Source organism: Micrasema longulum, unplaced genomic scaffold (assembly GCF_059751315.1).
Source record: "Micrasema longulum isolate JH-2025_06_02 unplaced genomic scaffold, ASM5975131v1 h1tg003545l, whole genome shotgun sequence".
NCBI lineage: Eukaryota > Metazoa > Arthropoda > Insecta > Trichoptera > Brachycentridae > Micrasema > Micrasema longulum.
In genome coordinates, this window is record NW_028280591.1 from 1 (window position 1) to 13,386 (window position 13,386).

The following is a 13,386-nucleotide window of genomic DNA, read 5'->3' on the forward strand; positions in this document are numbered from 1 at the left end:
TCTCCGTGGTGTAGCGGCGAAGACGCTTGACTCACGCACGGAAGTTTCTGGGGTTGATTCCCTGGTGAGAACACAAAAATTGAATGCGATTTTTCTCAAGTCTGGGTGTTCTGTGAATGAATTATATTCACTGTAATTGGGCCTTCTCGCCTGTTGTGGTGCAAAAAAATTAATTATAAATATAAAATAAGTTTATTAAGTGTTTGGAAGCCATTTTGCTAAAAAACTGTTTAAACCTCGTATCAGCCTCAATAACTGCAAAACTTTGAATGAGAGAAGCATAAATAGTTTCTTTAAAATAAATCATGCCGCTTGCTACACGTTCAATATTAAATTTGAGTGCGTAATAACTCAGTGTATGGATTATTTTACAGGCCCTGAAACAAGACTTGGCACAGTCTCGAGACGAGACTAAGGAGACGGCCATGGACAAGATCCATCGCGAGAACGTCCGCCAGGGGAGGGACAAGTACAAGACCCTGAGGGAGATCCGCAAGGGGAACACCAAGAGGCGAGTGGACCAGTTCGAGAACATGTAATCGCCCCCGTCACTCCGGCCTAAAGCTCTCCATCCGCTCTCCACCAGTTTATGTTCAACGCATCCTCCTCCGCAGAGATCGGGTGCTGAAACCCACTTATTATGATATTAATATAAGTATTAGTGGGACCGTATTCAACGCGACGCAAACTACTTAATCGGTCAAATTAATCCAGAGGTTTTCCTTCACCTTATTTAAAACTTTTTTTTACTTAATATAAACTACAAATTATCTATAATAGGACAATGTAAGAAAATGAGTCTCGGTTATCTGATGCGAAGCGAGCTCGTGGTTCGGCGTCACTTCATGTGGAACTACGACGGGGCATTGGCCGACTAACCGAGAGTGGTGCGAGTGTGCGTGTAACACATTTAGGTATATTCCTCGACTCGACGAGGCTTAGAGGTTTTCCTTCAGAACTTTGGAAATCCCTGGTGAGTTTTAATTTGAGGTTTGAAAATATTTTTGATAAAAAGAAGTTAGTGACGCTTAAATTGGAATATTGTAAAAGGAAAGTGTAGAGTGACGGCCAGAGAATTTTATTTTAGAATAAAAATATATCTTTTTCATGTAGTAATAAGTCTGTACTGTTATATTTTCAGTTTTATTTTATATATAAAATGAAAACCAAGGAGGACACACTACGCGCGAGGTATGGTCGAGTGAATGTTGGCTTCGTTGTGCGTGCGGTGTCGTGTCGAGCTAACGTCCGCCTCCCGTTCGCATACGGGAATCTTCGTGTTGCCCCCGTATACGGACGCATCGGGCAAACGTCCGTCAATTATTGACTTGCGGAAGATAAAGTGGCCTTCCTTTGTAAAAATAACATTTTACAAGTGTAGTAATATTATCTAGTAATCAGTGATGGAATCACCGAGAACGTTTTCCGCACTTATTTAAGCTGCCAATATTAGATTATTGATCCAGAGTTATACCCGGATGATATTCTATCGTTGTTTGAACATTGTTACAGTTTTATGAAAGCATTTAACCCCTGGAAGGGATATATAGGGCGGACGCCGTCGGACTTGTGCTGCAATCTAAGTACGGTCGTGTAATTTATTCCGAAGGCATTCCAAGTTACTATCTTTGTTTCACTTAGTATTATATCGGTATTAACGGCCTTATTATAATTTACGTTTAGTGCCATCCGACTTGAGTCTAGCAGTTCGGTGTCTTCTTGTTACGGGTGCTTCCCCTCGCAAACATAACTGTAAATAAACCATAGGACTATGTAAAGCACTATTCATAGAGCCTCTTAACCTCTTAACTTTTCTATTTTATTCTATATACCATGTTGCCTTTTCACTTTAGGAAGGAAATTATTTTCCAATAAAAAAATACAAAATGCACATTTGTTCTCATTTCCCATTCTAATATTCCCTTAGCACGATGATAATGATTCGGAGAAGTAAAGACATCCGCTATTGGAACATATGTATTTATTTGCTTTGTACATACAATGCTATTTTACAGGAATTCAGATAAAAACATTGATTTTTACATAATATGTGACAACCAACAAAGTACATATCTCCTATCGAGTTCTCTATAAAGGAAAAAGGAATGTGGGGTGACATAGCGAAAGGCACGAGTAAATTTTGGCTGTTAATAAAAATTGGATTTTTAAATTAAATTGAATAAAAAAGGTACAATAATTAATTTTTGTTTTACTTGTTGAAAATGTGAAAAAGTCTTAATGATTCATACTTCAGGATTTAATTTAGTACAAAATGCACTCTACGTGGGGGATTTTATTACATACTAAGCAATACATGTATTTGTAACAACAAAAGTGCTTATTTACATTTACTATAATGTTGTGTTAAAATGCCATTTGTAAAATTATGTTTGTAGCCAATGAACAACTAAAGTATTCACTGAAAATTTTCAACTGAATAATAAGAAATAGTATATGAAATTCGAGCATAGGGTAGAAATTCTGCAAAATATTTAGAAAAAAGAATTTTATTAGGAAATTTCCAAAATTCATAGTCCAACAGCAGACGTAACAATGAAGGAAGCAAATATTTTTCAGAATATCAAACATTTTAGAAGAAATAAAATTAGACAGACCAAGAAAGGGACAAATGAATGCTTTTGTCATATCATACAAAAAGTTATGTTTTAATTTCATTTAAATAAAAAGACAAGATTAATTCACCTACAGTTTATTTTATAATATTCAGATTTCAGTTTGAGTGCATATTATATGTATTGCTACTGCACGAGAGTAAGAATAATCAACAATAATTTAAAGATTACATTAAATATCTGAAGCACTAACTTTTTTTATTTTAATTACATGATAATAATATTTTACTTTATTTTTGCAGAGGTTTAAAAAATGGTATACGTAAAATACATAAAATATTTACAAAAGAAATAAATATAACTTTACACATGAAAAGAAATTTGTATAGGTATAAAATGAATAAAAAAACAATTGAAAAATATTAATAGTATTCATTGTAATTTATTATAGAAATAAAAGACAACGACAACAATAACAAACCATCATGCCATTTCTCGTAGGGGTAGACAGAGAGGATAGAATGCCATATCACTCTGTCTTTGCATACAGACCTCGCTTCCTCCACATTTATACATCTTCTCATCTTTATCATGCCGATTATTCCTACTCCTGACATGTCCATTTTCAAGTATTTGTTGGATTTGATCATGCCATGTCTTTCTCGGTCTTCCTCATTTTCTGCATCCATCAACATTTGCATCGTAGATTCGCTCCACATGTCCGAACCAACGTAGAGTCCTATTCTTGCTCGTCTCAGCCTTAGATAGTGCACTGATCTCGATATCATACATCATTTTACCACACATTCTGAGAGATCGCATTTGGACAGCATTCAACCTACTTTCATTATTATTTTTTCGATTCCATATTTCGCTCCCATATATTAGGGTCGGCAACGGAACTCCATTGTGAACTGTTCGTTTTGCCTCCTGCAACAAACATTTGTTTGCCAAAGTAGATTTCAGTGCACCGTTCACCCTGTTCCCGGCATTCACCTTCCTTTCAATATCTTTCTCGGTCTTTCCATCCCTAGTAAACATACTTCCCAGATACACAAATTCTTCTACCTGATTCAGAATATCTCCGTTCACACTGATCTCACATTTAGTTAAACTTTCATCCCTTTTAAAAACCATTTTTTTTCATTAGAAAATCGCCTTTCTTGCATGCACTTGCGTCAAATTTGCGGATTTAAGTATCACTCGTCATTTATTTTTATAATAAAAAAATATATATTTGAGAATAGAAACAGAAAAATTTGTTACAATTTAAAACAAAAAGACTTGACTGAATAAACATAAATATTAAATACATTCTTAATACAAAATAATAAAGTTGACCGGCTTTAAAACAAGTTATTCTTAAGGTGATTAATATTTAACACCTTGACAAAGGACACATTTATATTAAAAGTGGTCAGGATTATTATTTTATGTTAATTAACAAAGTTTAAAAAAAATATTCCACTTAGTACAAAAATTGAAAATGGTTGTAGTCAAATTTTGCAATAAATGGATTCTTCTAAAAAGCAGATTAATTAGTGTGAATAATTTAACACGAATTTAGCTGCTAGAGGGAGGGTTCAGCTGATGTCCGGTGATCCGATGATGTCTACGCAAGGAGCTCTTGTCATTAAATGCCTTGTCACAGTCGGCACACTTGTAGCTACGTCCCGTGTGGGTCACCAGATGGCGACTTAAACCTACACATTAAAATTTATATGAAAACAACTGACGTAATCTCTCACACACAATAACACAGTGTATAAAGTTGTACCTTACAAGGGAGAATGACAGGTCATAAAAAAATTTTTTTTTAGGTTGGTAGTACTGTCACTGATATCTGTGTGAAATTTCATGTCAATATCTGCATTTGTCCATTGCACGTGTTTTGTGAATAACAAAAAATAAATTTAGCAATTTTTACAATGGTTGATTTTGTTGAACAAAGAAGTTGCATTAAATTACCTGACGCGTGACAAAAGATCTTGGAGCAGAGATTACAGCGATGCAGCTGCAGCGGTGGCCGGGGGTCGATGTGCGTCAGCTGGTGAGTCCGGAGAGCTTCCCTTTGGGTGAAGCCTTTATCACACATCGGGCAATTGAACGGCTTTTTAACTACACAAACATAAAAATACATATTGCGATTCATATTAGAAACACAAACTTTAGATTCACCCATGCGAAAAACCTCACTCGAGTGTAAAAATAAATACAGTAAAACCCCTTTTTTATGTTTTTCAAGGGAGCAACAAAAAAGTGTAAAACTGAGAAAAACAATTAAGTGAGTAAAAGAAAAATGTATGATATCTTAAAAGACTGTGCTAAATAATCCTTCCGCAAACGGTCGTGTTCCATTAAGCAAAATACAGCTATTTAAAAAGAAAAAATTAAAATGGTGTTTGATAATCTATTTTCCATGATTTATTAAAATAATTGTGTAATTTAGGTTTTAAAATCATTAGGATCACAAATTTTGCAAAATACGACTTATAGATATCAAGTTTTATATTCTATGGAGATGCATGTGACACCGCAGACAAGAGTTAAGGAAAAACTAAATTGAACTGGAGCTTATAAATTGGCCATTATTATTAGTATGTACACTGCAGTGCACAGTTGCAGCTTCGAGCTGACAAGTGTCCATCTAATGATTACATTCTCAGGAAGGCCAATTCCATCGGTTTGTCAAGAAGCTCTTTCCGGGAATTATGATTATTATAAGTGATGAATGACTCACTAGAGTGTATGAGGAAATGGCGGAAGAGGATCTCCTTCTGCGCGAAACTCCGCTGACAGATGCCGCACTGGAAGGGCTTCTCCCCGGTGTGGATGCGCTCGTGGCGCGTGAGGGCAGAGCGTGAGGGGAACCACTTCTCACACTCTCTGCATGTCATCCTACGCACAATGAACATTGAAATATGACACGGTTGAGGTGACGAAAATCATGCACCTGACATCTGTCACTGAGAGCCATTGAGCTTAAGCAACATTTAATCTAAGTATGTAGTTCCAACTCACTTAATATCGCTTATTCGTAATTTATATGTGAACAACACAGCTAAAGTGAAAGTGGACCACTCTATGTCGACAAGTGTCAGCACAGAGAAGGGGGTAGTCCATCAGGGATGTATTCTGTCTCCGTCATACTTCATATTAACAAGCATTCACACAATGTTCAACAAGTTATTATACGGCGAATGTATGTGGCTGCCCCATATTTCTGTCTGTGGCTGGCCACTATGTTATGATCCTTAATCTCATTAAAAGCTAGGTTCACTTTGGGAAAGTGTTCGAAAATAAAGCAGCTAACAATCTCGTGGAATCAACATTTAAAGGCTAATTTTGTGGGAGTGTATATGGGTGACACTACTATGTGACAATTATAAATGCGATTATAAAAAATACCAACAGTTTGAAATTAACTTCGCACTGTTCCAGCACATAAGCTAATAGCTGCCTGCCTTTCTAATATGTAATAGAATTTCACAAACTTCGATTGATTTAATATTGGATAAAATAGAGATCCCTTCAGTTTTGTGCCTTTATTTAATTATACAATTTTAAAGTTATTTATAAATAATTATGGTTTCTCACCCCCTTTGTTGAGAATGCACCGAGTAATGTCTCCTGAGTTGGGCGATGCGAGCAAACGACTTGGGACATTGAGAACATTGGAAAACCTTAAGTTCTCCATTGGCATCTCTGGATTCATCTTCTTCCACCAGCAGCTACGTAAAATAAAATATGTAAAATTGAGGTTATTTACTAACATTTTTGCTACTATGTGATCCAATCTGCATGTGTGATACAGCTGACCTTAGTATTTATTTTCGTTCGTTATGATACATACAATACATAAGGGTGTTGCAATAATAAGATTTTTGATGTTGGCTGTGTACATGCTAAAATATTATTATCAAGATCTTCTTAAAATATTGAAAATAGTCCTACCAAATAATCAGACTACAGTAGGATTTTTTAAGAACAGTCTACCTAACAGTTTTACTTGGGGATGTGCAGACTACCAAATGAAATACACAAAATGTCGATTTCAGTTCCGTTTTCATGTGAAAGAAACACAGTAGAACATTTAAGTTTGTCAGTGATACTTCTTGGCAATTTATTGAAGAATCAACATATGTAGAATTTAGTATATTATGGCGCTTTATAAAATATTTAAATATAATAATACATGGCGGTGAGCTGCACTTTTTTTAAAAATTGAAATAAAACAGCGTCCACATTAACGTTTCAAAATCTTATTATTTTGATTTTTTAAGGTTTACCACAGCATGGCAAATTTGATATTACATGGTTTTGAAAATGGTATTAAGCAAATATCGTCCTTCATGGTCTACATACTCACGAAGTCTTATATGAAAGTTTTCGTGCACTCTCTTAAGAACGGCGACGGATGTATTGGCAATTTGTGCCCCAATATTGTCCTATAGATTGTCCAGGGTCTGGGGACGATTGCTGTAAACGAGGTGTTCGGTAACCTCACAGGAAAAAAGCAGGGAACTAAATAAGAAGAACACGCAGGCCAGTTGAGGTCCCACCTCAGGGAGATTATCCACCTTGGGAAGGTGTCTATCAAAAATTCCATTGAAACCCTCGCTGTGTGGGTAGTGGCCACATCTTGTTGGAATCACACATTCGCTAGTTCCATTGCTTTGAGAGCTGGCATAAAATAATCCTGGATCAAGGTCAAAACAGTGCCTTGTCAGGTTCCCCCACTTGACATTGGCGATCACTACAGCGAAAGCATCTCAGTCCTGTGCTACTCTTATATTCCGCATACCATTCTTATTCTTTAAAGGGGGGGTCAGTGCTATATAAGCATCTGACATCACTGCGATCTGTGTTATGATGGGTCCTAGTGAATAGTTCTCGCCCTCTAAGCCCAGGTCTTTAAAAAGCCTGGCTACTGTGTGGAAGGTGTGAGTTCTTATTTTGCTAAATCTTCCCCTCCAAGCCCAGGATGCAGCTTCTTTTATGATATAAATCATCACACCATACAGTGACCTTGTCTGAATGAAGGGATATTTTATGAAGTTCTCTGGGATTCGCTGCACTCCAGTACCGCATATTAAATGGAAAGCCTGCCGCACGGCAATGAACGAGTGTGCGCGTGAAAAGTTTTACAAAGCTCTACAAAGAAAAACCTCTACTAAAAAAGCTCTCCATTACTCACTACCATACGTTTGCGGTTGAAAACCACTGGAACACAAATTTCTCTCCCGTCTCTTTCTAACGAGACCATCTCCAACCCTCTCGGTTGTCACGCCTACCATTTTTTAAAAATATAAGTGCGCGCGCCACCCTGTAATATATGTTCTGCAGTATAAAAACTAAGAAAGAACTACATGATTGTAAAGTACGTTACCTCCTGGTCTTCCGTGGTGAGCTCCATGAGAAGTACAGAGCCATCCTCAGTGGTGACCTCGACGTGCGTGGCGCGGCCCGTGCTGGGCGGCAGCAGGCGTACGCTGAGAGCGGGTCCCCCCTCGTCCCCTCCCGTCCCCAGCGACGCGCGCACCGCGGCCGCTACCGCTTCCATCTCCAGCCCCTCCACTTGTTCATCCTGATTCATTAAATCACAAATTTCAATATTATTTTTGTGCCAATTTCACACGAAAATAATGGTTTGCCAATGAGGAAGTTGAGTGCTATAGAAAATTGGATATAAAAATGTTTTCTTACACGCAGTAAAAATTGGAGCATTTAATTGCACGGCAAAGTTTCTCAAAAATGTAAGAAAAAATCGGCCTCGTGGTGTAATGGTCAGCGCGTGGGCCTACCATGCAAGAGGTCTCGGGTTTGATTACCGACATGGTTGATATGAAATATTTATTTAAAAGGGTGTTTTCACACTAGAATATTTCATAGTCTCTGGACTGGTACCTGAAGCGTAAGACTGATCATCTTACCTTCATGTAACAAAAGTGATCAAGATAAACTGCGATTGGTGTACCAATGCAGTGCCCTATGCACCATTAGTTGCGGATAGGGAATGATGATGATGTAAGAAAAAATTCATAAAAAATATTTTAATAAAAATGAACTACGTCCCAAGTTCTTCCGAATCAACCGATCAACTACAACACTGTTATGTGTTGTGACAGATTCCCGGTTTCTAGAAAGTTAACTCACCAGTCAGAGACACAGCTCACAAAAAACTAGTGACGTCAATGAGGAAGTCCAGTGGTTTTAAACTAGACTTGAACTAAGCCAAAAAGTTTTTTGTTCAATTTTTATATATCGTTTTATCAGGGCTATGATTTTTTAAAGTTTTGTATTTCTGAAATAACTCCGCGTGTGACGTCAGAGGTTCTTTTTCGGTTATCCTCCATCAGTCCTTCCCATTGGTCCATCCGTGGCAAGCAAACAGGAAGTTTTCCATAACTCTCATATCATAGGTTGATCCATATGAACCAGTGACGTCACTCAAAGTAATTAGTTTTTATTAAAATGCTTTTTTTGTACATTTTCAGGAAACTTTGCAGTACAATTTAATGCTTCAATTTTTACCGCGCGCAAGAAAACATTTATTGTATCCTATTTCCCGTAGGGCTGAAGTACCTCATAACAAAATTTAAGCACTGAACATCCTCATTCTTGAGGTCCCGGGTTGGATTCCTGGCAGGGTGGATTTGAAATATTGATTTTAAAGGTTGTTTAAATTGCAATTCATTGTTCCTGGATTGGCACCTGAAGCGTAGGACTGATTACCTTACCTTCATGCAACAGATGATCAAAATATGCTACATTTGATTGACAAATGCAGCGCCCTATGCACCACTGGGTGTGGAAAGGGGAATGATAATGATGATGAGGATTTAGTTTGTGCACGAAGACCGGTTTCAGAACATGACGGTTCCTTTGTTATGGCTTAAAAATTCCATTACTATTATTTTTCATTTCATTGCCATTTTCGTAATATAATACCTCAAGGGCGCTTTACATAGTGATTCTGTAGCTAAATAAATTTGCAATTTAATTAAAACAATTTATTTTGTTATCACATGCTACGGATTTATTCAAATGATCTAGAGAACAAGTGGGTTTTAAGTGTTTTCCGAAACATCATTTCACTCTCACAGGCTCGCACCTCTGCTAGGAGAGCATTCGATGCCATAGGGCTTGCAAACGCAAATTCACTGAATTTAGTGCGCTGTTTGCGTAGAGGTATAATAACTTTTTCTCTCGCCGTAGATGTAGCTGATCTAAGCGTAAGACGCCTGTCAGCTAGTTCATCTGGAATTAATAGTTCCCTTAGATATTCCGGAGCAGAGTTGTGCAGTGATTTATACATAAGCCAACAGAGTTTATATTCTACCCTCTGTGGAAAACGTAGCCAGTGTAATTCCCAAAGTAGCGGAGTGATATGACTGAACTTAGAGATTTCGAAAATAAGTCTCGCTGCAGCATTTAATACAGACTGTAGGCGAGTCATTTTGTTCATTGGTAGACCTGCATAGATACCATTACAATAATCGACTCTAGATACAACAAACGCATAATATTAATTGACGGGCGGCATCAACCGGCAAATTTTTGTGTATGCATTTCATTAGTCTCAGCTGGTAGAAGCATGAACTTATCGTTCTACTAATTTGAGCATCAAGGGAGAGGTCAGAATTAAGTAAGACTCCCAGTAGTTTAACGGTGAGTAAAGCGGTACTCCCTACATCGGGTAGTGCCGTATCCTGAATCAAATTCTGTCATCTGCCTCCACCCATAGTTGTTCCGTTTTTTATAAGTTTAATGTTAGTCTGTTTTCAGTCATCTAGTTTCCATGTTCTGAAACTGTCGCCATGTTAAACTAAATACGTAGTTACAATATTTAACATGGAAAATCACAAAGTAAGAAAATCCAATATAAATTTTATTATAATTTACTTATGTTTTCTCGTTGCATTGATGTTTTTTACGGGGAAATGGGGACGGGGAAAGGATTAGGACGAATCATGAAATGAGTTTGGACTTACTTCCTTAAGCTCCTCTTGCTCATCCAGTTCCTCTGCAATTTCCTTCTTGAGAGTGCAGCGCTGGCGCGGGTCGGCTGCTGTCTCCTGAGGAAGGCTGATGTCCACCTCTCCCTCCCCCACTGCCCCCTCCCCATCATCTTCACCATCCACGTCCGCCTCGCCCTCCTCCGGCTGCACGAAAATATACCCCAGGGATACAATATTAATATTGATAATTTAAATATAAATTATGTGGATGAAATAAAGTATCTAGGAGTTTACTTAGATGGATATTTGAATTTCAAAGGACATTCTCAATATGTAACAAAAAATCCTTTATGGGAAGATTACGAAATGTAATGGATATAAAGAGTAGTGTTCTTATCTATAAAACAATCATATGTCCACACATAAATTACTGTTCTTCCATTATTTTTTATGTAATAAAGGGGAAATTAAAAATGTACAAATTCTTCAAAATAAGGCGATGTGAAATACTCAAAAGAAATATGTATTCTACTATTGAAAGAATGCACAAAGAAATTGGCTTGCTCACAGTGATGCAGCAAATAAAATATAATGTGGCGGTTTTTATACATAAAATAATTAAGGGGATGAATAAAATACAAACAAAGCTTCGCTCATCGTCACCCATACTAAAAGTACCAGATTTAAAACTGAAGGGAAAATGAACATTCCCCATATGATTGCCCAAAGGCATCCAACTGCTATAGGCCCCCCGCGTATACAATATGCTCCCACAATAAATAATCTGCTTAGCTGGAAACAAATTTAAAATTGGTACAAAAGAGTGGATTTTAAAAATGGGAAGGAGCCGGTTGGAGCAGTTTTGTGTGATGTAATTTTATTTGTCCGTGTGTTGTTTTTTATTATTTAAATGTTAGTTTACAAATTTCATTTAGTAATTTATTACTTCTATCAGTTTATACTTTTTTCATGTATTTTTTTTCAGTTTTATTTATTTTTTCATTTTCATAATTTTTTTCAGTTCCATATTCTTTGACAGTATAGATTTTTTTCAGTTCCATAATTTTTGTATTCCGTAAGAGTAGGCAGAGAGGATATAACACTATATCACTCTGTCTTTGCATACAGATCTCACTTCCTCTACATTCATTTATCTTCTCATTATTTCAACATTTGACATGTCCATCTACAAATATTTGTTGGATTAGGTCATGTCATGTCTTTCTCGGTGTTCCTCTATTTCTGCATCCATCAACGTTCTATTATTATATTATTTTCTCATTGTCCGCCTCACTAGGTAAGTCCATATCTAGGCAGGAATTACGGTTTTATTTGCTCAGTGAGTATCCAACACAATACATTATAAATCATACTCTCCGCTAACTGCTCTGAAAGGTTCATAACTCATAATCTCTTCGGGTCTCTGGTATCGCATATGAGGAGATTAAAACCAATACACCACTGTCTAAGATCACTGGTTTTTGGAAAAGCAATAAAACCAGTAGCGAAAAGACTATTTCATTTATGTTTAAGGCAATAGCGACTTGCTCGACGAGTGCGTATTCCTCCGGAGCATTATTATTTACCAAAATATTTCAATTTTCAGACCATTTCCTATAAGTCGTAAATGACTTGCGCCGGAAAAGTGGGAATTTAATTATGGTAGAGTGAGATTTGAACCTCGGACCTTCGATCTGTAAGTCCACAACACTACCACGGGACCGCAACCCGGTTCAAGCTAGTGCGACAATGACTACAATGTTCAGAAAGAAACACTTACAATAAGAAAGGTTACACCGGTCTCGATCTGGAAATTGGAGGGATTCGAGAGCTGGTCGGACTCGTCTCCACTTTTGGAGGATCCAGTCAGGAGTCGGAGATGTTTCCTCAGCTTCAGGTCGGAACTCTCGCATTTTTTCCGGAAGACGTGATACTTCTCCAACTGGTAACTACACAATTGACAGATCATACTGGGAAGACCATCATCTTCAACAACCTAGGACAGAATCATGTTATATGCTATATTAATGCTCAAAATATCCAAGACACAGGACAGAATTGTTTAATTTAACAAAGATTTGATTAACAAAGATATAAAACTTTTCTACGTATTAACAAATAATTGATTTCCAAAAAATCGATACGATTGTACGAGGTCTTTATGTACAAATCTATTAAAAATTCATTGTTTCCCTCCATTATGTATCTAAAATATTTAAAAAACATAACATAACCCTAAAATCATTAAAATATTATATATTTATCGTAATAGATTACCTCCAACGAAACGCATGCCATAATACGTATTGGCAATGGAATAGGTTCGTCATCGTTGAAGATTGGAACAAGTTGTTCATCTTTAGCCAAACAAAGGCGACAAAGCTCGTCCAAATTGACAATCACATCATTATCATCGTCTGCCTTCTTCCGGCCGTAGGTTTTCATGGCGAATCGGTAACCGAGAAATTGACTTTTATAATACAATATTACAAAACGAAAATACAGATCTCTACACGACACCACGCTGCCTGTTTTACCTTTATTATTTCATCACAAATTATTTATCTGATTTATCGACTAGCACTGCTTTACCGACTGAGCACTGAACACTGTAATCTTTGCCGAAGCAATCAACTTTGGCGGTAAATTTGAAAACATTGTAGTAATGTCGACGCGCGGCGCTGATTAATTTTATTATTTTTTTGTTTAGTATCGTTTATAGGAGGTCAATGCAATACAAGCACAATATTGTCTTTTCCCAGCTCCGAGAACAGCCTCGACGAGGACGCAGGACAGGACGCTGGGACAATACGAAAATTCGGCCGCGGTTCAAACATGAGGGCTGTGAAAAT

At 37.1% G+C, this 13,386-nt stretch overlaps 1 protein-coding gene across 1 annotated transcript; it reads right to left on the bottom strand.

Annotated features, from left to right (window-relative positions):
• Positions 1 to 1,964: 1,964 nt before the first annotated feature.
• Positions 1,965 to 13,119, bottom strand: LOC148270716 (uncharacterized). Its single transcript, XM_088242267.1, has 8 exons — positions 12,812 to 13,119; positions 12,315 to 12,530; positions 10,568 to 10,738; positions 7,963 to 8,160; positions 6,171 to 6,304; positions 5,314 to 5,471; positions 4,542 to 4,691; positions 1,965 to 4,276 (listed from the first exon to the last, which is right to left on the bottom strand). The coding sequence occupies exons 1-8, from the start codon at positions 12,977 to 12,979 to the stop codon at positions 4,137 to 4,139; spliced, it is 1,335 nt and encodes a 444-aa protein (XP_088098393.1). The 5' UTR covers positions 12,980 to 13,119; the 3' UTR covers positions 1,965 to 4,136.
• Between the last annotated feature and the right edge of the window lie 267 nt (positions 13,120 to 13,386).

What these genes read in the sequence shown, in the direction of transcription:
- LOC148270716 (XM_088242267.1), bottom strand. Translation starts at nt 12,979, where the DNA reads ATGAAAACCTACGGCCGGAAGAAGGCAGACGATGATAATGATGTGATT. An exon ending in AGCAAGAGGAGCTTAAGGAA is followed by an intron (nt 8,161 to 10,567) that starts GTAAGTCCAAAC and finishes TTAATGAATCAG; the next exon opens with GATGAACAAGTGGAGGGGCT. An exon ending in GTGCATTCTCAACAAAGGGG is followed by an intron (nt 5,472 to 6,170) that starts GTGAGAAACCAT and finishes CATTGTGCGTAG; the next exon opens with GATGACATGCAGAGAGTGTG.